The sequence below is a fragment of the Lactuca sativa genome, chromosome 6, assembly GCF_002870075.4.
Source record: "Lactuca sativa cultivar Salinas chromosome 6, Lsat_Salinas_v11, whole genome shotgun sequence".
Classification (NCBI taxonomy): domain Eukaryota; kingdom Viridiplantae; phylum Streptophyta; class Magnoliopsida; order Asterales; family Asteraceae; genus Lactuca; species Lactuca sativa.
In genome coordinates this window covers 18638468-18660711 of record NC_056628.2, presented here as the reverse complement: position 1 = coordinate 18660711, position 22244 = coordinate 18638468, and the positions used below count along the sequence as shown (strand labels likewise).

At 39.2% G+C, this 22244-nt stretch overlaps 3 protein-coding genes across 3 annotated transcripts; 2 read left to right on the top strand and 1 right to left on the bottom strand.

Annotated features, from left to right (window-relative positions):
- Nucleotides 1-8954: 8954 nt before the first annotated feature.
- On the bottom strand, nt 8955-11043 carry LOC111906071 (uncharacterized). Its single transcript, XM_023901804.3, has 4 exons — nt 10300-11043; nt 9961-10210; nt 9312-9862; nt 8955-9245 (listed from the first exon to the last, which is right to left on the bottom strand). The coding sequence occupies exons 1-4, from the start codon at nt 11041-11043 to the stop codon at nt 8955-8957; spliced, it is 1836 nt and encodes a 611-aa protein (XP_023757572.2).
- Nucleotides 11044-13651: 2608 nt separating this feature from the next.
- On the top strand, nt 13652-17897 carry LOC111906072 (uncharacterized). Its single transcript, XM_023901805.3, has 6 exons — nt 13652-14060; nt 14479-14756; nt 14859-14951; nt 15038-15109; nt 15237-15353; nt 16720-17897. Exons 1-6 carry the CDS (start codon nt 13727-13729, stop codon nt 17713-17715), a joined length of 1890 nt encoding a protein of 629 aa, XP_023757573.2. The 5' UTR covers nt 13652-13726; the 3' UTR covers nt 17716-17897.
- A 1370-nt stretch (nt 17898-19267) lies between these two features.
- On the top strand, nt 19268-20635 carry LOC111906073 (uncharacterized). The gene is made up of 3 exons (XM_023901806.3): nt 19268-19412; nt 19986-20172; nt 20291-20635. The coding sequence occupies exons 2-3, from the start codon at nt 19991-19993 to the stop codon at nt 20475-20477; spliced, it is 369 nt and encodes a 122-aa protein (XP_023757574.1). The 5' UTR covers nt 19268-19412; nt 19986-19990; the 3' UTR covers nt 20478-20635.
- Nucleotides 20636-22244: the final 1609 nt, after the last annotated feature.

Here is a 22244-nt window from a genome sequence, read left to right as displayed (position 1 = left end):
AGGGTTTAATGACTAAAATCCCATGCATGACATCAAAACTTGATTATAGTCCAGTTCCAAGACACTACTTGCTCACATTGACCTGTAGATTCATAAAGTTGCGAACTTTATGAGATCCCATCACTTAAGTCCATCTAAATCATGGGAGGAGGGGATAAAACAAGACATATAACAACATGGCAAGAAAAGGTTGACTCTTGGGCACCCACGGAGGTCCAAGCGATGAGCTTAGCTAGAGTAACGATGCTTTCCACGAAACCACCTCACCAAAAGTTTCATTCTCTTTTTAAAATCACCAAAATGCACCAAGAATGAGCTCACAACTTCAATGAAGGATATGGTTAGGGTTTCGAGGTTGGAAGGAAGATAGAGGCTGAAACCTAAGCCTTAATGTTCCTTAAATAAAGTCCAAGACCCGGAAAATAGGGTTTTCACTAAAAAACACCCGCCACATCGTGGTGCCTCAAGACCACACCATGTTGGGTCATTAAATCCTCGCGATCTAAACTGATACGCCACATGGTGGTGATGCTCCACCACGTTGTGGCCACTCTATTAAAATAAATGCAAGAAAGATGATTCATATCTAAACCGGATGTTACAAATCTCCCCAACTTGAATTAGACATCATCCTAGAAGTACCCGTCTACAAATAACTCAGAGTACTGTTCTCGCATTTTTGCCTCATGCTCCCAAATCCATTCGGAACCTTTCTGATGTTGCCATTGGACCTTGACCAAAAACACCACCCTGTTGTGTAAGGCCTTCGTCTTCAACATAATTCATGCGATCATTAACCTGAATGTTATCCAAGGGAACAACTGTGGACTCGTCGGCCATACACTTTCAAAGCTGAGAAACATGGAAAGTGTTGTGTATATGGCTGAGCTCGTTAGGTAAATCCATCCGATACACAGCCTTGCCCACTTGGATGGAAATCCTGAAGGGAGCAATAAACATAGGGCCCAACTTGCCCCACTTCCAAAATCGAATGGCACCTTTCCAAGGTGACACCTTCAGAAGCACCAAGTCTCCTACCTGAAACTCGAGGTCCGAACGTCGCCGGTCAACATAACTTTTCTGTCGGCTTTGTGCGACTCGCAACCCGTCGCACACCAGCTGAATCAACTCCGTAGTCTTGAGTACTACCTTAATACTCCTCATGACCCAATGCTCGACCTCACCCATGCAAAACCGGGGTTCTGATCCTCCTCTTATACAATATCTCAAACGGTGGTCGGTTAATATTGGCATGATAACTGTTGTTGTATGAGAACCCGGACAGTGGGAGAAAAGTATCCTAACTTCCTCCAAACTCTAAAACACATGCCTAAAGCATATCTTTAAGCATCTGAATCGTCCGCTTGCTCTGACCTTCAGTCTGCGAGTGATATGTTATACTAAAATGCAATTGGGTACCAAACTCCTCATGAAACTTCCCTCTAAACCTAGAAGTAAAACAAACATCCCGATATGAAACCACTAAAACTGGCACTCCATGCATAACTACTACCTCCCGAATATATATGTCGGCTAGCTTCTCAGTAGATATACTCTCAGCAATCGGTATGAAATGAGCACTCTTGGTCAACCTATCCACAATAACCTAGATAGAATCAACTCCATGTGTCGTCCTTGGCAGTTTTGTGTTGAAATACATGGTAATCTCTTCCCACTTCCACATGAGACTAGGTAACGATTGCATCTTGCCGTGGGGTCTCTGATGTTCGACCTTGACTTTCTTTTAAGTCGGGCACCGCTTGACAAACCATGTTATCTCCCTTTTCATACATGGCCACCAATAACTCAACTTCATATCTTGACACATCTTTGTGGTCCTTTGTTGGATTGAGAAATTTAACTTATGTGCCTCCTCCATAACTATTTGTCTCACCCCACTAGTAGTCGGAACCCAAAATCAACCACACTGAGTCAACAACCATCAACTGTCTTTGACGAATAAAGGAATCTGACCCCTTATTCACTCGACTTTCCAACTCTTTTTTTTTCAATCCCCCCACATGAGACTTTATGATCAAATCCAACAAAGACGAAGTAATAACCATCCTCAAACAAATATCCTTGATAGGATCACCCATTGCCTGAAGGATCAGAGCATCGGACATCACATTGGCCTTCCCATGGTGGTACAGAATTTCACTTTCATAGTCCTTAACCACATCCAACCACATCCATTGCCGCGTATTCAAATTTGACTGATCCATCAAGTACCTCAAACTCTTGTGGTCAATGTAAATAGTAAAGTTAAACCTATACATATAGTGCCTCCAAATATTGAAGGCAAATACCACATCCCCCAAATCCAAATCATGCGTAGGATAATTCGACTCATGAGGATTCAACTGCCTCGAAGCGTAAGCAATCACATGACCCCTCTGCATAAAGACAACTCCAAAACCTGAAACAGGGGTATCACAATAAACCACAAAATCATCAAATTTCTCATGAAATGCGAGAATTAGGGCCTCACACAATCTCTGCCTCAGAGTCTCAAAGCCAACTGCTGATTTGACCCCCATCAAAAAGTCACATTCTTTTTCGTCAAACGGGTCAAGGGCACCACAATCTTGGATAAATATACGATAATACCCCACGAGACCAGGAAAATCTGAACCTCATATGGGGTCCTCGGAACCTCCCATCGCATCACAACCTTGATTTTGGTCTGGTCGACCAATATACGCTTCTGATTGACGATGTGCCCTACGAAATGCACCTCGCGCAACTAGAACTCACATTTGGAGAATTTGGAAAAAATCCCTCCATCCTCAGGGTCTCCAACACCTATCGTAAGTGTTGTCCATGTTGATCCTTGGTCTTGGAGTAGACCAGAATATCATCTATGACTACCATCACGGACCAATCCAACATCAGCCTACAAACCCGTTTCATGAGATCCATGAACGTTGTCGGTGCATCGATGAACCCAAAAGCCATCACCACAAACTCGTAATGACCGTATCGAGTCTTGAATGTTGTCTTATGCACATCATCATCCCTGACCCTCATATGATGGTACCTCGATCACAAATCAATCTTGGAAAACCAAGATACACCATGGAGTTGGTCAAATAAATCGTCAATCCTCGGGAGCTGGTAACGGTTCTTCACCGTTAGCTTATTCAACTCCTAGTAGTCAATGCACATCCTATCTGAACCATCATTCTTTTTCATGAATAGGGTCGATGCTCCCCATGGAGAACTGCTCGGTCGAATAAATCTATTTGTCTAGCATCTCCTGAAGCTGTGTAGACAACTTCTGCATCTCTGGTGGAGCCAAGCGATATGGTGCCTTGGCTATTGGAGCTGCTCCAGGAATCATATCAATCAAAAACTCAACCTGCCTCTCGGGAGGCACTCCTAGAAAATCCTTAGGAAATACATCGGGGAAATCCCGAACAATGGGCACCCCACTCAATTTCGCCGTGCCCTCAACTCGAGTGTCTGCAACATAAGATAGGAACCCAAAACAACCTTGCTGAAGATATCTCCTAACCCTCACAACTGAAAACCCATGCAGAGCTCCCTCGAATAGAATGACCAAATCCCCCCACTTGGAGTTCAAACTCTCACTAGCTATCGCTCACAGTCAACATGGCCCCATTGGGTCCCAACCAATCCATCCCGATGATAACCTTCGATCCTCACAAAGGAATCAACACCAGATCAATAGAGTATCTCTCACTAAACAGATTCAAGACACACCCACGATAAACCCTCAACGCACTCATAGTACGTTCATCCGCAATCTCAACCTCTAACGAGAAATTCAGAGTCCTGGGAGCATCACAAAACTTCTTGCTAAGTGCAAAAGCTACAAAGGATCGAATAGCACCCAAATCAAAACAGAACATGAGCAACCATACCATTGACCAAAAAGGTCCCTATACAATATCACATATAATCACCAACATAAATAAGGAAAAAAAAAGATAAGGATAAATCACATACCAGTAACCACATCCGGTGTTGCACAAGCCTCATCGGTGGTCAGCTGAAATGCCTTGCTCTTCACCACAGGAGCCTCCGCCTTGCCCTGGCGGCCATCAGTAATCCTCAAAGCGGTTGGTGCAAGCGCCACCATTACTCTCCCTTACAATCTTGGACAATCAGCCTTTTTATGACCGGTCTAATTGCAATGAAAGCAAATCAGAGCACCCCTGGGGCAATACCTACTCATGTGGCCTAACTGACCACAACCGAAACATACTGAACCCATCAATCGATACGCCCCACCTTGTGGCTTGTCACAACGGCTCCGACCTTGCGAGCCTTTTATGCGTGAATTGGAAGTCGTGGGCCTCTTAGCTTGGCGTAACGCTATCTGTACCTGCTCCGGCTTCCGCTTCGTCCGAAGCTGCAACTCAATCTCCTGCTCGCGGGCCTTCTCGATCATATCATTCAGGGTATTGCACCCTGAGAAGCTCACAAACTCTCTGATTTCCTCTCTCAACATATCATGGTATCTCATCTTCCTCATCTGCGATGTACTGTGGAACCAACAAACCCTCTCCCTGAATTTGGTGGTAATCTCCACCACAATCTCAGTAGTCTGGCGAAGGTCCTGAAACTCCCTCGCCAACTGCTTCACCTCGATAGCTGGTGTAAAACCCCTCTGAAAACCTCGAAAAAAAGCCTCCCATGTCGTGACTACCACTTCCGTTGACCCTACAACTCGACTAACCTCCTCCCACCAGTCTCGTGCTTGGTCCCTCAGCATGTAGGATGCAAATTCCACCTTTCCCCCCAGGGAAAAAACTCGTATGTTGACCATTCTCCATGTCAGCGATCCAATGTCGGCTACTAATGAGGTCCTTAGCTCCAAAGAACTCAAGAGCTCGACAGACCTTGAACTCCATGAATGAGAGAGTTCAAGCTCCTATTTGACCCACACCAATCTCAACTAAAAAAATACATGAGCCTCTCATCCATCAACTTCATAATACCCTCCTTAACGGTACCGAAAATCGCATGAGTAACATCCAAGATACCACGAGTAACCTCAGCCGCAATGAACTCGTGCAACCTCTCATCAATCGGTTTTGTGCCTGAGCTAGAACCTGAACCTGAACCAGAACCAGAACCAGAACCAGAACCAGAACCAGAGCCATAACCTCCTCGAGTAATCATCACCATGCTCGAATTGAAATACAAACATATAAACAATCAATATAATACTCGAGGTAGGAATCTCCTTACACAAGTCTCCTTATAGTCTCCAGGTTTGCTCTCGTATCAGGTATAGATCCTGTGTTTCCAGCAGTACGGGCCCAATACTAACTTTCACATATATATATGTACCCTCCTCAAGATTCGTCCTGATTCCTCTAAGTCACCACACTAGAAATATACACCATTCCTATGCTGAACAACATACATATCCTAGGCTTTCCTAAGAATCCACAACTCCCACCGCTCGTAGTACCGAGAACCTCAATCAAGACTGTTGGTTGCCTTATGCATACAAGTTATACACAAATGGAATCACATAGAGTATCAAATGATGATTCTACCATAAGTCCACAACCAAACAAGGAACAGGAAATGAGGCCAAGTCAATCATTCTAAGGCTATATGATCCTAGTTGTATACAACTTTGGAAGCATACACGAAGCAATTAACTACGCCGATATCAATTCCAAGTAATACATAACACTAAATTTCCCTAGGTTATATTCTATAAGGCCACACACAAATCAGGAAATTCTATCATATGCTTCCTGAAAGTATCCTTAGCCTTACCCTAGCATGCAATTCACATATTAAGCATACTACTCATAACACATAAGTATAGGTAATTTGGGAACCACTTACTTGAGCTCGACTGATTGCACACATCACACCCCTTTTTACTTAGTAAAAGTCTTTTTAGAAATTCAGTTTCGTTTTTCTTTTAAAAAGATTTTCATATCCTCAACTTGAGTTCTAACACACCCGAAAGTGTTCCCGAATCCCTCAAACCAAGGCTCTGATACCAACTTGTAACAGTAAAAAACGATGATAATTTTTTCTTCATTTAAAGGCTACCAATTTCATTCATTAATTGTTCCAAAAACCACCATCAATGTAATATTCAAAACATCATGGTACAATTATTCAAAATGCGGAAATCATGAGGGGAGGATGTTGTGCCATCACACCGGGCCCTTCCCTTTCGAACCGAAAGTACATGAAACCATAAACATAAACTGTAAGCACAAATCTTAGTGATTCCCCCAAAGTACCACATACCAAAACATACAACTAGGCTTAACCCTGAGGTATAAACCAATCTGATATACACATATGGGCCCCGCCTTGGGGTGTATTTCAACCGGATCAATAAACATGGGCCCTGTCTTGGGGCCTCGCCATGGGGTATCTTACAACCCAAACATATAATAGTAGGCCCGTCATAGGGTTTATTTCAACCCATCATACAAACTCATATAGGCCACATAACAACTATCACCCTAGATAACACAATAATGGTATGACATTAGTGCCTTCAACCCATGGATACAAAGAGAAAACTCACCTTATAAACAGATGAAAAATGAAACAACACGTTGCTTCAGAATGAACTCTACTGGTTAACTTTATAAATACAGTGACCAAAACTCAAAATACAAATCATAATACCCTAAATACCCCTAGGTCAAACTTTGGTCAAAATCCAGGCCAAAATCAAAAGTTAAAATTCAACCCAACTAGCCACCATGTCGTGGCCTCATTTGCCACGTCGTGGTTGCAAACCACCAAAACATACGGGTCTAGACCAAGTCACTACACCGTTGCGACCTCAACCACGTCGTGATGCGTCTGGACAGTTTAAACCATTGAGTCATTTTTCCTTCAACTACCAAAAACTCCAAGGCTCAGATCTGGTCCTTCTCATGGTCTTGATGGGTAAAGTTTCCAACTTTATCCCTCAAACCCTTCCATAAGCCAAACTCCCAAACCTAACCATTAATGGTGACTTAATGCTTCAAGATTCTCATTAAGCACCAAATCCTTAGAGTTGCACCTCTAATGTTTTCAGAATGGTTTCAAATTCCAAAGTGACCTTGAAAATTGCGGCTTTTAGGGACTTGCATGTCCAAAACATCAATTTTCCACTTTAGGGCAAAAATAGGGTTTAATGACTAAAATCCCATGCATATCCTCAAAACTTGATTATAATCCAGATCCAAGACACTACTTACTCACATTGACCTGCATATTTATAAAGTTGGAAACTTTATGAGATCCCATTACTTAAGTTCATCTAAATCATGGAAAAAATGGACAAAACAAGAGATCTAGCAACATGGCAAGAAAAGGTTGAGTCTTGGGCACTCACCAAGGTAAAAAATATGAGCTTAGCTGAAGAAACTGTGCTTTCCACGAAACTACCTCACCAAAAGCTTCATTCTCCTTCTAAAATCACCAAAATGCACCAAGAATGAGCTCACAACTTCAATGGAGGCTAAAGTTAGGGTTTTTGAGGTTGGAAGGAAAATAGAGGTTGAAACCCTAGCCTTAATGTTCCTTAAATAGGGTCCAACACCCGAAAATTAGAGTAGTCACTAAAAAGCACTCGCCACGTCGTGGTGCCTCAAGACCACGTCGTGGTGGGTCATTAAAATCCCGCGATCCAAACTGATACGCCACGTCGTGGTGATGCTCCATCACGTCATGACCATTATTTTAAAATAAAGACAAAATTACACAGATGGTCCCTGTGGTTGGCACGAGAGACCAAAGATAGTCCTTATGAGGAATTTTGGACGAGTATGGTCCCTGTGGTTCCAAATTGTTGCATGAATAGTCCTTATGACATACTCCGTTTAATTGTTGCTGTTTATCTAAATCATGTGACCCTCACACGAGGGTATTTTCGTCATTTGCTTATCCCTTCTCTCTCATGATCTGCAAAAGATAGTCCCTTTCCCTATAAAAATTAAACCCCCATCACTTCCTTCTTTATTTATCGTCTCCTCTATTCTCTCTTCTCTCTTCTCTCTTCTGTGTGTTTGTAAGAAAAATTTCATAAGAATGGTAAATTGTTTTTGTGGAAGGCAAGCGGTGATAGTGACATCATGGACGGATCTCAACCCAGGGCGTAGGTTTTGGAAATGTCCTAGCAGTTGCGGTTTCATTGCATGGTTTGATGAGCCCATGTGTCGAAGGGTTGTGGCTGTCATTCCAGGTTTGCTAAGATCCAAGAACAAGCTTCAAGAATCTCTGCTGCAAGCAAGTTTTGAAGCAAAAAAAGTGAAGATGATGCTAGTTTTTAGTTGGGTTTTCTTTTTCATGTATGTGTACAAAAGATGCTAATAGTATTAGTCTGGAGATGATGGTTCTTTTGCTTGTGGGTAGATAGATGATGGTTCTTTTGCTTGTGGGTAGAATCAGATAGTACTATTATTTTGAAGATGATTTCGTTTTTTTTGTTTGTGATGTAAGAAATGTTCGTATGTATGAATGGAATGCTTTTTATTTGGGAAACTTTTAGTCTGCAACCATTGAAAAATATTGGTCTGGAACGTAATGAGTGTAAAATATTGGTTTGCAACTTAATGAACTATCCAGATCCATTAAAGTATAAAAAATGAAAGTGAAAGGTTTTTATAGGGTTTAGACCATTGTAGTATAATGTGTGAACCATTGTAAAGCCATAACAACATTAGAAATGTTCAAAAATAAAATGCAAACTTTTGCATAGTCATAAAGTTCATTACATAACCTTAAAGTGCAAAGTCATAATACCAAAAAAATATCAAAAGAGATTGCAGACTAATGTATCATAACCAAAAGAACCATCTTAGTCTAGCACCCTGTGTGAACCATAATACCAACAAAAGATAAAGACACACAATAACCAACTTAGTCTGACCTTTCTAAGGTACCAAAACAAACAACACAAAAGACCTTTCTAAGGTTCCATAACAAACAACACAAAAGACAACAAATCAAACTTTTTCCTTCATTTTGGATTTATCCTTAAGTTTGGTTTTCTCCTTCATTTTAGGTTTCTCCTTTTTTCCATCTCCCTGCTTCTTTGCCTTGCTAAGCTTCTTGCCCCCTGCCACCACATTTCTAACTTCAGTTTGTCCCCCTTGTCCCTTGCAACTCCTAGAGTTGTGACCCTTGTTCTTGCATTTGCTACAAGTAACTGTAAGGAACTTCCTGGTCAAACTTTTACCTTGATTATTTGGTTCTTCAGTTTGAGCTCTCTTTCTCTTCTTTTTTGGTCTCCCCACCTGCATAATTAATAAATTATAAAACAATATAAACGTATACTAACTTGTAAATTGAAAATTATTTACCTGTTTAGTATGTTTGGGGGGTGTTAGTGTTGTGGGGCAATCTGACTTTGGCCACATACTTCTTCCATTGATTGGTTGAACTTTGTACTTGTACATTTCATTCCATGTGCTTAACCTATAACATGGATGTACCCACTCCTCAAGAGGTGGGACATTTTTTGCCCCATGCTCAACCTTATCCCAAATGGCACTAACAAGATGAGAGCATGGTATCCCAGTGATCTCTGTATGCCTGCAACTACAGTTCCTGTCCCTCCAATTAACCACAAATTGTTCCCCCATTGTCCCAGTAACTTGAGTCTTCTCAGCACCATTAAATATGCAAGTGTATTGAGAAGCATCTTTCTTAACTCCATCTAAAAGTTTTGTGGCTGTTGGGGTAAGAGGCCCTTGAGACTTATCTATCACATTTTGCACAATACAAATTCGTTTCATTAAGTATTCCCTAATATATTCTAAACATGTAATTATAGGTTTGTCTCGAGCATCTAACAACTTTGAGTTGAAAACTTCACATAAATTATTCAACAAAATATTTGTATGTGCTCTTCCTGTACAATGCAACAAAATATCTTATAAGAATCTGTCAAAGTGTAAATCTTCCTTGAATCTGTCAAGGTGTCTAACTGTTATATAAGGGTAAATATACCTGAAATATGTGCTCTGGCCCAATGTTTGGGTGGAATTTTCTTTAACCAATCACATGCCTTTGAATTGAACTTGTTAAAATCTTCCATGAATCTGTCAAAGTGTCTAACTGTTGTTGCTGTTGCACATTCCCATAAATGATCTCTGTGCTCCTTCCCCCTCCATTGTAGCTTCATGTTTTCGTGAATATATCTTAAACAAAACCTGTGTTCAGCGCTAGGGAATAGGTTGGCAATGGCAGGTAAAATCCCCTAACAAACAAGTAACAAAAATGTTATTTTTTAAAGGTAGCAGACAAAATTACACAGATGTCATGAACAAGTATCATAAGAAGACTAACCTTTTGCCTGTCAGAAATAAATGTGAAGTTTGAATTTGTAGACAACTCCAAATCTTCACCTAGACACTCTAGAAACCAACTCCATGAGCTTTTGTTCTCGGCTTCAACTATGGCATATGCTAGTGGGTAGATCCCATTATTGGAATCAAGACCCACAGCAGTGAGAACCTGTCCAGGGTAAGGTCCCTTCATGAAAGCCCCATCGAATCCTAAGAAATCTCTTAAACCTGCCTTAAAACCCAGTTTTAATGCACCCAAACAGACATAAATTCTCTTAAACATCCTAGTTTCCAAGTTTGCATTTGGTTCACTGTATACATCAATCTTCACAGTTGTTCCTGGGTTGCACTGTTGTAATTCTAGTACATAATCCCTGAGAAGGCTGTATTGCTTTTCATAATCTCTGTGAACATGTTTCTGTGCAAGCTGTTTAGCCCTAAAGACCTTCATTCTTGACATCCCCACCTCGTATGTCTTTTGTAACTCTACACGCAAAGCTTTGACTGGGATAATTGGGTTTCCTTCCACTTGTTGAAGAATGGTGGTTGCAAGAAACTTAGAAGTACACGCTTTAATAGATCTTGACTGCACACATCTATGCTCATGAACCAAAGTTTTCACCATCCAATCGCTTTCTTCATCAGATCTAGAAATTAATACCACCCAAGGGCATGTTGCTTTTTGTGAACTGACTGTTTTGTCCTTGCATTTGATTCTACTTTTTGTCCATGGCCCACCTGTCATTTATGGGACCACACCCCTGCATTTTGCCCTAATTCTTTGTTTATCATTTTTTGCAAAATAAATGTTTCTCCTAGTTCGAATTGAATGCATTTTAATGTAGTCCTTCGCTTCTGATGAGGACTTAAATATTTGACCCATATAGAATGCAGTTTCATGTACTACTCCTGATGAACACGTGGTTGGTTTGTTTAACCTTCTCATTAACTTCTTCCTCTCATCTTCTTCTACACCAGCTGATTCAAACAACTGTGTATCTATCACCTCCAAATCGTCATCAACTGTGACATCAGGTGCATTGAATGATTGGTGGTTATCTAGATTTGGAAAAGAATAAACACCACTGTGGAAGTCTTTCATATTCACTTCGACATCCTCCACCATATTAAGTTCATCCACTAAAAAGTCACTATCCTCGCTTATACTTCCATTGGTACTAGTCTCATCACTAATAGCATCTCCAATTTCTTCATTGTCCCTCATCTGTTGGTAATCATCGTCCCCCATCTGTTGGTAATCATTATGATCCATATAAAAGAAAGGATCAAAGTCTTCTGAAGGTCCAACATCTTGGGCTTTGTTAAGCTCCTTACTTGCAGGCTGAACTCCAACATCTTTCAATACATCTCTATCAAAATGTCCAAAAGGTACAACAGACCTAGAAAAGTCATAGTTCTCATTCAAGTCCAATTTTCTACTACATGATCCTACCTCTGTACTTGTAAACTTTTTTCGATTGAGTTCCGGAGAAATAGGCTCATTGATTTCTTCCAATACGACCTTATTTGGAGACATAAAGTATGTATGGAGTCTAGTAGTTCCATGTTCAGTATACACCATAATCTCTTTATGATTAGCGACATGCTTACTTAACAAAAGTACGTCATAATCGATTTCAATCTCTGGAATCAAGAAGTGGTAGTAGATAGGCTCACCATTGATATAACCTATATCCTTCATCATATCGTCTAACTCATGTACGGAGAACACGTCCATGTCTACGTAGTCAACATAGTCAATACTCCCACCAACGTAACGTCTTCCTGGGTATTTTGTGAACATACCCCCATGGTGAATCTTGAATGTGCAAAAACTACTTAACTCAACTGAAAAACAAATAAATAATGATATGAGGAAAGAATGAAGTCTCAAAATTGAATGTGCATAAATTACTTAACAAAATTGGAAGTTGTTAACTGATCACTCACCATAAGCTTTGATCAGGTCAGGATTTTCTGAGAATTTTGAACGGACATTCCACAAAGTTAGAACCATCGCAAATGATGAAGATGAAAACCCTAGTTTCCATTTGATGTTTTGCAGTGACGAAGATGATAAACCATAGGAGAAAAGAAAGGGACGATTTCTTGGGGCAACGTAAATGGCAGCTGGATGTAAGGATCATTTATGTATATGATCATTTCGTGTAACAAAGCAAAAGACAAAAATACCCTCGTGTGAGGGTCACGTGATTTAGATAAACGGCAACAATTAAACGTAGTATGTCATAAGGACTATTCGTGCAACAATTTGGAACCACAGGGACCATACTCGTCCAAAATTCCTCATAAGGACTATCTTTGGTCTCTCGTGCCAACCACATGGACCATCTGTGTAATTTTGTCTAAAATAAATATAAGAAAGATGATTCATATATGGACCGGATATTACAATCATAATTTTTTTTTCTTGATTCAAGTTGTAGAGATGATTGTGGTGGCGGGTTTTACCAGAGACTACATCAATTTTCTTTTCTAGATCAAACTTCACAAGAAGCCTATCTTTACTGAACGATTCCCCTAGAAATAGGTTCAAATTAGACGAGACTATAAAGTCAATGTCCCTGAATTTGATGTTAATAAAGATTTAGGGATCAAGATTTTGATGTTGCAATTGTACTATGTTGATTGATTTTTGTGAGAATCTTATTGTGTTGATTGGTTTTTATAAAAATTATACAATTCAGATTAAATTTTGGTGCTTATTACTTGAAGTGAAAGTGTTCTTGTCAAATGCCTTTGGTTAGCATCTATGTGGTTTTTTTAATTCCATATCTTCTTGTTAATTCCATTTTATAGAATTTATTCATATATGCTTGATTCTTTATTTTGGTTAAAGATTTTTTTTATCTTTGTTTTAATTAAAGATGTTGGTTGAAGAATCTAAGACTTGGAGAAGATGAGAGTGGATTAGCGGTGTAGGGGATGATGGTGATGATAGTGGTGGTTAGAGATAGTGGTGATTGGTGATAATAATGTTGCTGATGGTGACATGTAGGTGGTGGTGATGGTGATGGTGGGCGAGTAGTGGTAGAAACAATGGTAAAGGGGCAATTTCATATTTTTTAAAAAGTTCAACATCCCTTGGTTGTTGGAGGGGAGGACTACTGGTGTTACCAAAACCCTCTATAGTGACCAGTGATATTACTTTTCCAAAAGTATGACCAAAGCTGCTATTTCATGTAAACCATAAGGACCAAAATTGTAATTTAGTCTTTATATTTTAATGAGAAAATGGTGTTGTATTTAGATTCCGCGAGGGTATTTTGGTAAATAGATGCTTAGCTCGCACCTCTTTTGTTCCAAATATATACTATTTCCACTCCAGCCCCACGATTTCATTCTCTCAATCCTCACTTTTTAGGGTTTTCGTAACCCTTTGCGTCTCTTTATCGCTGTACCATTCGATGGCTGAGGAAGCACAGTATTCGTCCGGAGCGGACTACGCCACCACGAAACGCAAGTATGATGACTCAACTACACCACCTCCGCCTTCATCCACCCGTCGAGCCACTGGATTTTCCGCTCCCATAATCCCTTCACAGTCTCCCGACTCCGCCCCGGCTTACAACAGCGTACCTCCACCCGTAGATGAGATCGAGCTGGCTAAACAGAGAGCACAGGAGATCGCTGCTCGTATCTTCAGCAGCGCCGAGGCCAAACGCCCGAAGTTCGATAATGGCGGAGGCGGCGGCGGATATGATTCCAATGATAGCAAGGGGTTCAGCTCCGGTCCTCCGGGTTCGATTCTTTGCTCTAATCTCATTTTTCATGTACCTTTCCGCTGTAGGGTTTGTGACTGTGATTATTGCTTTTGTAACATCGTCTTGATCTCTAAGACGAGCATGTCATTTGAGTGAATTTGACTAAAGTTAGGTAATACTGAAAAACGAATCTTCTAATTGTTTCAGAGCAACTAGAAAGGGATTATTATAGGACTAGGAAGAATTCTGTTTTATGATTACGTGGGTTGAATAAATTGTAACAAACTGTTTAGGTTTAATTTGTGCTTTCACTCACAGATACACGTGCACAAAATGTGTGAAGTACTTAATGTGTACAAGATTTGAAAACAGATGTGTTTTGTGGTTTGAAATCAATAATGATTTATATACGTCCTCAGATCACCTGTTTATGGTTTACTTTTCTGTAAGTGCAGATTATGGACAAAAGACTTATTCGACAACTGCTGTATCTTCCGCTTATGGTTATGGCAACCCAAGTAAAAAGATCGACATCCCAAATGGAAGGGTAGGTGTGATAATTGGTAAAGGTGGAGAGACTATAAAATATCTTCAGATGCAATCTGGAGCAAAGATCCAAGTTACCAGAGACATGGATTCAGATCCTCATTCACTCACCCGAACTGTAGAGCTAACAGGTACTTCAGAATCAATAGCAAAGGCTGAGCAGTTGATTAAGGATGTGCTTGCTGAGGTATAGTTGATATCAACATGATATGCTTTCCATTTAGTTGTGACATGCTTTGACTAACATGTATACATTTAGATGATCAAAATTCTTGATTTTGTTATTCAGGCCGAGTCAGGAGGTTCTGGCATAGTTTCTAGAAGAATGCCTGGTGAGTCGGGTGGTGCTGAACAATTTGTGATGAAAGTACCTAACAACAAGGTATTTTATGGTTAAAGCTGGTTTAAGTTTACTAGTCATTTGTTGCAACTGGTCTTTAACTATTCCATCTTTGTTCATGCTTCTAGGTTGGTCTTATTATTGGTAAAGGGGGGGAGACCATAAAGAATATGCAAGCTAGTACAGGAGCTCGTATTCAGGTCTATTTAAGTTTCTCTGTTCTCTATGAGCCTATCTTCTATATTGAGTTTTAAAGTCTCTCTTTTGAGGACTACACTTGACAAGAGAAATGATTATAGCTGAAAAGATTATTGTACCTGTTATCAGGTGATACCACTACACCCACCCCCTGGTGATACTTCAACAGAGAGGACAGTACAGATAGATGGATCCAGTGAACAGATTGAGGCTGCAAAACAGTTGGTTAATGAAGTAATCAGTGAGGTATGTGCAGTTATACAAGGAGACCAAGCATCAGCTTGGTTTCAGAAACTGTATGCTAGATTGCACTTGCTTTTCAGTATACATCGCATCTTTATTCATACCTGGATAACATAGTATACTTTGATTGCTCAATATGTGAATCCAATGGTTGCATGATTCAAATTGAAACTCTTTAAAATGGGTTTTTTTATTAAGATTTTTCTGCTAATTTAGGACAAATTGGGTATCTTTTAGTTAAAGGTTCTTACACCTCCCATTTCTGCCCTTCTTATTTGGTCTGTTATTGTAGAATATATATTTTTTGAGGTCATCTTATACCATAATCCATAAGCTTGATAAATTGCCACCACCTGCTTCTATTCGCTATATTCTCTACATGTACAATCTGAGGTTGCAGATTTCTGTTGGTGCTGCTCTTTGGAATGAACAGCTGTCTGAATGGTAAATGCATGCAGATACATATATTGCATAATGAAAAGAAGAGAGCATATTTGTATATTGGATTGGATTGCCTCTGCAGGGCTGTTGGAAGTTGGAACTTTGTCATCTATACTTACAGCTGTTAGAATCAACTGATGACTGTGTCTTATTGGGGTTCTAACAATGAAATATATGTATATATATCTATTTTACATACCTGGTTATGAATATGATAAATCTAGGGTTTATATGGATATCTGATATAGTTATTAAGCATACAAAGGGTTTAAGGACTCGAATATATGTGTTGTTGCTGATATTGCTGTTAGGATGATTCAGTGGGTGTTGGGGTAGTTGGAGTTTTGGTGACACCAACTTGAAACTGGTATGGCTCTAAATCTCTTTCCAGAAGAACTGCAAATATATGATTGCTATAGAGATTTCTGCATACATATTGATTGATTGGGGTTTGATTGAGGATGATATTAATTGCCTAATTCCTAACACACTATTTATAGGTGTTATTCACCATTTTTATAAACCATAAGTATTTCTTTGGACAAGAATGATACACTGCTATCATATATTGTATAGTTTTTTGCCTCCTTTTTTTTTTGTTGCTGTTGTTATACCCATTCACTTCGAATAGGGAGAGGATGGTCTTCTTCTCACTTCTCTTCTGCTGGAGTAAGCTTGGTAATACCACCCGACCAGTACGGTATGTAGGCCACTAAACCCCGTCTTGATATATAATTAATGTGCTTTAAGAATAATAATAATATTAATATCTGTGCTACTACTTACTTGTAATATGTAATTGCTTTCCATGCTTTTTTCTGCTTACCATATCTATATGAATGTATATGCTTGTTAATTAGTTTTTACCATGCATGTTTATAAAAATGTTTTTTTGGCTAATTTGAGATGATGACTTTTTTTTATGCAGAATCGTCCGAGAAACTCAATGGGAAGCGGTGGAGGAGGATATTCACAGCAAGGCTACCAAGCTCGACCCCAGACAAACACCTGGGCCCCACCCGCACCCCAAATGCAACAACAAGGCTATGGTTACATGCAACCAGGTGCATACCCCGGTCAGCCCGCTCAATACTCCCAACCTCAATACGGCGGCTACCCTCGTTCAGGCGGATACGCCGCCGGCTGGGACCAGTCCGGTCAGCAAACAGCACCAGGAGCTGCTGCTGCTGGTGGTGCTGGTGGTGGTTATGATTACTACAACCAGCAACAAGCTCCCCAAACCCAACCTCCTGGCGGCACCGTGGCTGCAGCAGACGGGTCTGGTTACGGGTACAGTCAGCAAGGTCAAGGTTACGGTCAAGATGGGTATGGTGGGTACTCGCAATCTGGTTATGCACAAGGATACGATCAACAAGGCTATGGTAATCCGGCAGCTGGATATAATGAGACCTCTGATGGTCAAACTGGTTCATATGGTGGACAAGGTGATACCACTGCTGCTCAAGCTCCACCACCTGCATCTGGAGCTCAATCTGGTTATGTTCAGCCTCCGCCGCCTGCTGCTGCTTCATATGGTTCCTACGGGGCTCAGCCGCCTTCTGGATATGGTGGATATGGACAGAAGCCTCCTGTTACTCCACCAGCTTACGGGCAGCCGCCGCCACAGCAGTCTCCTAATGCTGCCCCACAAGGTGGTGGCTATGCCCAACCAGCTTCTTATAGTGGTTATGGGCAGGCGGATGCAAGCGGTCAACGTCCTCCTTATGGTGGTGCTGCTGCTGGGTATGGACAAGCAGCATATGGGCAGCAGCCAGCAGCAGCAGCATATGGAGGATCGTATGGCGGTGGTTACCCCCAGCAACCTCCTGCATATGCCGGCGATGCAGCTGCTCCGGCAACCCAAGCAAGTCAGGGTAGCAGTGGTGGTGGTGCGGTTGCTAAAGCTTCACCTCAGCAAAGTTGATGATCAGGTAAGAAGAGTAGAATGTTGGTTATAATATTGTGGTAAGTGGTAACTCAGATGATCTTTTCTTTCCATGTTAATTGAATATTTTTTCATGTTTTTGTTGGATACTTGGATATGCCCTTTTTAGACATTTCACATGTTCCATATTCCATATTGCAATGCTTGATACAGTTTTCTTATTGTGATTTTCTAACATCATATGATTGAGTCATGTTTGGTGATTGTTTAAGTTAATCGTTGACATGTAACCTGGTTTTGCGACTTGTTTCCCCTTTTATGATCGATAATGGCATGGATTTTAGTGAATTCTTCAATTAAAGTCGAACACTTATTCAGAAAGTTCTTAGCTATGGAGGTGAAGAAAATAATTATCGTAGATAGAATTTATGTCATATTTAAAACATGAGAACAATAAAATATACAATAAGGAGATTAATATAAAGCTAAAATAAGAAGGGTAATTAAGCGAAAGATCCCCAAGTAAATGTGACTAATAAAGCAAATTTACCTTTGGGTGTCAAAAACTTTGGTGAAGAATTTAGGGGTGGCCATTTGATCCGAACTTGAAAAAAACAGGAAGTGGCCCCAGATTGGAATGGGATTACATATTATCCGTGCATTAAACTCGATTTTTGGAACTTAATGCTAAGGCTTATGACTATAATTATCATATAATAAAGTACATAATTTTAAAAGCACGTAAATATGAAATTATGAAATCATACATCTTGTTCTACAAAACTCAACTGCACAAAAATAAATAAAGCATCACAATTCACACACAATGCAAATGAATACAATGCACTCGTTCAAAAGCTTAATGAGACAAATATGATTTGATAAGAACTTAGAAGATGTATATATTAACACTTATATTAGTTATATAACTTTTTTTTAATACAAATTATCAAATTACATAAGAAATGAGAAGATGTATATAATAATATTGACTGATTAAATTTATGTTTTTAACATATCTAAAAGATTAACACTTGAAAAAAAAATCCTTAAATTTTCATCAGATGACGATATAAACTCATTCCAAGGATTGAAGATCGAGACAAGATGGTGAATAGAATTGTTAGATCCGATGTGTATCATTGCCATCCATAGCTTTTAGAAATTATAATGCGATACTTGTTACATAAAACATGACTGAATATTGATACATGTAATTCATATTACTCGTATTAGATCGGGACTAAGACGTATGTTAATAGTATAACACTTGTAATTTTTTGTTCCATACAAAAAAAACTTGTAACCCGCTATCAAACTTTTGTCTTTATAAAATATACAAATGACATCTTTATCATATTATCAAACAATTCTAAAAACTTGTCATATAACTTGGTTTAATTCCGTCACAACCTAATGTAATTAGGCAACTCGCACCTATCACCATTCAAGGGGGGGGGGGGGGGGGGGGGGGGGGGGGGGGGGGAAGAAACAACTAGTGAGCTTCCACCTAACAGAAATACCAAAGGGACTAAATATGCGAATGGACAAAACTGATGGGAACCATTTGTATAATTTAGCCTAGTATTAGAGAAAAAGAATCATGGACCTTGTTGTCATTTATTAAAAAAGTAAGGGTGAAATTTATTGGTATATAACCCTCATCCATGGACGCTCAAAACCCTTTTCACCACACTCTCGACCATCTCCGTAACAACACCAAATTTAAGAACAAGGTAAATTGAATTTCTCTTTATTTATTATATAACATTTTCGATCAATTCCTAATCATATCGGATCTTACGTTCAATATATTCCATTTCGATTTTTCTTTGTAATGGATGGTTGTATGCGTAAAATGTCTCAGAGACTGTAAAACGATTCGTTTTTTGGGTAATATTTGAAATATTTGCGAACGTGTTCTTTAAAATCGTTCTTTTGATCGCCAATTGGTATGCAACTGCTTCGATCTTCTTAATTCATCAAGCCTACGCTCAATATTCACATGGTTTTACATGTATGGTTCATTTTTCAGTGAGTATATTTATCTATTGTTAAAATGGATGATTATGTGGATTAATTGTAATTCAAACACTGTTTATCTCGAGTAATTTTATCTATGCTTTCCAATTGTAATCTTTTAGAAATAATGAAAGCTAAACACTCTGAATTTCTTGATCCTTTATCTTACCGGCTAAATACAACCATCGACGTCTCTTAATTTCTGGTTGCAAGTTGCAACCTATGTTTAGCATTTTCTTTTGTATGTTCAAATGATTTGATTCTTTTTATACACAATTATAATGTAGAAGTTATGGCATCAAAGTTGAATGTCTTACGTTCAAAGGTAGCTGAAGCCTCAAAGTTTTTGTCCAAGAATGGAAACACCTACTACAAACACACACTAGAGCAAAACAAGAAATACATTCAAGATCCACCAACTATAGAAAAATGTCAGCAATTATCAAATCAGCTACTTTACACTCGTCTTGCCAGGTTCCCAACTTTCCCACAATATATGTATATCTTGTTTTGTTTATGAACTAGGCAAAAAGACATAAATGCCCTTGTCATCCTGAATGTTCTATGATGAACACCTGTCTTGTTGAATTAGTATTCCAAGTCGCTATGATGCATTCTGGAAAGAGCTTGAGTATGTGAAGCAACTGGTAAAGACAAGGCATGAGCTTAAAACTGAAGATATGGGAATTGCTGCTCTTTTTGGGTTGGAATGTTTTGCTTGGTATTGTGCTGGAGAGATTGTGGGAAGAGGATTTACTATTACCGGTTACTATGTTTAAATCAATTTCCTGTAATCAAGGTTAGCTTTTTTGCCTATGCTTTGCTTTTTCATGATATAATAAGATAATCTACTTAGAAATACAATTTTTCATGTGTTATGTGACAACTTAGGGGCCATAATCATTGCCCAAATAAATTCAAAAGATTCTTACTTTAAGTTTTGTGATGTGGAGCACATAGTTTGTGTGTGAAAATGAAGGGCAATGTCATTGACAACTACTACTCACATCTGTAGTAACATTGTAACCAAAATCTAGTTTTCTCAGGATGTGACATGAGACTGGTTAAATGCTTATTGATGCAAACAATGTTTTCTTTTATAAGGAATTATGCAAGAAGTGGTTTTGGACACAAGTTGTGCTTATGTTACAATCGGTTAAATGAGTTCTATAAAATTTGGTTGTATATTTCGTTTGAAGAAAATATCATTGTATAAACAAAGATTTAACATTTTAACTAAAAGTAAAAGTGGAATTACGATAGTACCTGATAATAATAAATGTTGTTTTACTAAAAAGGTAAAAAATAATAAAAATAAAAACAAATTAATATTTGAGATAAATGTAACTTTTTTTCTTAATGACAACGAGATAAAAGGTAACCATGAATTTGTATCAAAAGAATCTGGGTGACCACTTGCCTCCATTTGGGACACGATTGCTTGGTTCGCATGGTTTGCAAGGTATTGTGTGAGTTTGGAGTTTTCTTTGGGCCGATATACTTATCCGAAAAAAGAAGATGTAAATCGAGCATACATAAGTAAAAATGCTATGAAGTGACTTTTTAAAGATAAAATCAAACCAAGGACAAACAACCAAAAGATTCTTATATAGATTAAAATCACACAAAGTGAGATGAAAAAAACAAAAACCCTAATGCCTTTGCATGTGATTTGAGAGCTTAGCCTCTATCGAGGTGATTCACAAAGACTCAAGGAGGTCTTGGCAGTTGGCATAAAGAGCCTTACTTCTCAAAACATCGCTCTCATGTCTGCTTATAATTGGGGTATCCATATAAATAAGTTTTCCTTTGGGTAAAATGGATCCACTCATATCATCTCACCAAATGTAATTCCTGGGATGTCACGGTTGAGAGTGATATCGACATAAGATTAGATGTTTCATTATTTTATAGCTTGGTGATAGAAGAACGATATGTAGTGTATGATATATGATCCCATATTGGTCCCCTTTACAAACTTTTGATCCCTCATTCTTTTCATTGAGTTTATCCTTTGATGTTATAGTCAAAGACATTGTCAGGAATGAGATCAGGGATATCCCTCACCTCTATAGTGACTCGCATGACGCTCTTTGTATCCACTCCTGACCTATTCTATCCCCCTTCCCCTAATAAACTCAAGTGTAGAAATAAGGTCGGAGTTTCCTCTTCTTTCTATGTGAAGGCGGTTGACTTTGTATCCGTTTTCTGGGAATTTGTTACCGATTGACATCATCTTGTGTGGGTCTCTCAAAAGGCCTTCCTATGTGGGCTTGTAAGACCGTCTCAAAACACATGATTAAATCCATATATGGGTGCCCTATCAAAATTTCATTTGTAGTTTTTGTCACCTTTGCCCCAATTCTCTTAACCACATCTTCTTCAAATGCATCTACCCTTCTTATGTTTGACAAATTATGAATCCAACATGAATATTAGCAATGTTCTTGGCAAGGAGATCGACTTCATCGCCATCCTCAAGCAAGACAAAAAAAAGTAAGACCATTCGTCTATTATTTTTCTTTTCGTGATTGCAGGTACTGTCT

What these genes read in the sequence shown, in the direction of transcription:
- LOC111906071 (XM_023901804.3), bottom strand. Translation starts at nt 11,043, where the DNA reads ATGACAGGTGGGCCATGGACAAAAAGTAGAATCAAATGCAAGGACAAA. An exon ending in TTATTTCTGACAGGCAAAAG is followed by an intron (nt 10,211 to 10,299) that starts GTTAGTCTTCTT and finishes CTTGTTTGTTAG; the next exon opens with GGGATTTTACCTGCCATTGC. An exon ending in GGCCAGAGCACATATTTCAG is followed by an intron (nt 9,863 to 9,960) that starts GTATATTTACCC and finishes TGCATTGTACAG; the next exon opens with GAAGAGCACATACAAATATT.
- LOC111906072 (XM_023901805.3), top strand. Translation starts at nt 13,727, where the DNA reads ATGGCTGAGGAAGCACAGTATTCGTCCGGAGCGGACTACGCCACCACG. An exon ending in TGAAAGTACCTAACAACAAG is followed by an intron (nt 14,952 to 15,037) that starts GTATTTTATGGT and finishes TCATGCTTCTAG; the next exon opens with GTTGGTCTTATTATTGGTAA. An exon ending in TTAATGAAGTAATCAGTGAG is followed by an intron (nt 15,354 to 16,719) that starts GTATGTGCAGTT and finishes TTTTTTATGCAG; the next exon opens with AATCGTCCGAGAAACTCAAT.
- LOC111906073 (XM_023901806.3), top strand. Translation starts at nt 19,991, where the DNA reads ATGGCATCAAAGTTGAATGTCTTACGTTCAAAGGTAGCTGAAGCCTCA. An exon ending in CTTTACACTCGTCTTGCCAG is followed by an intron (nt 20,173 to 20,290) that starts GTTCCCAACTTT and finishes TTGTTGAATTAG; the next exon opens with TATTCCAAGTCGCTATGATG.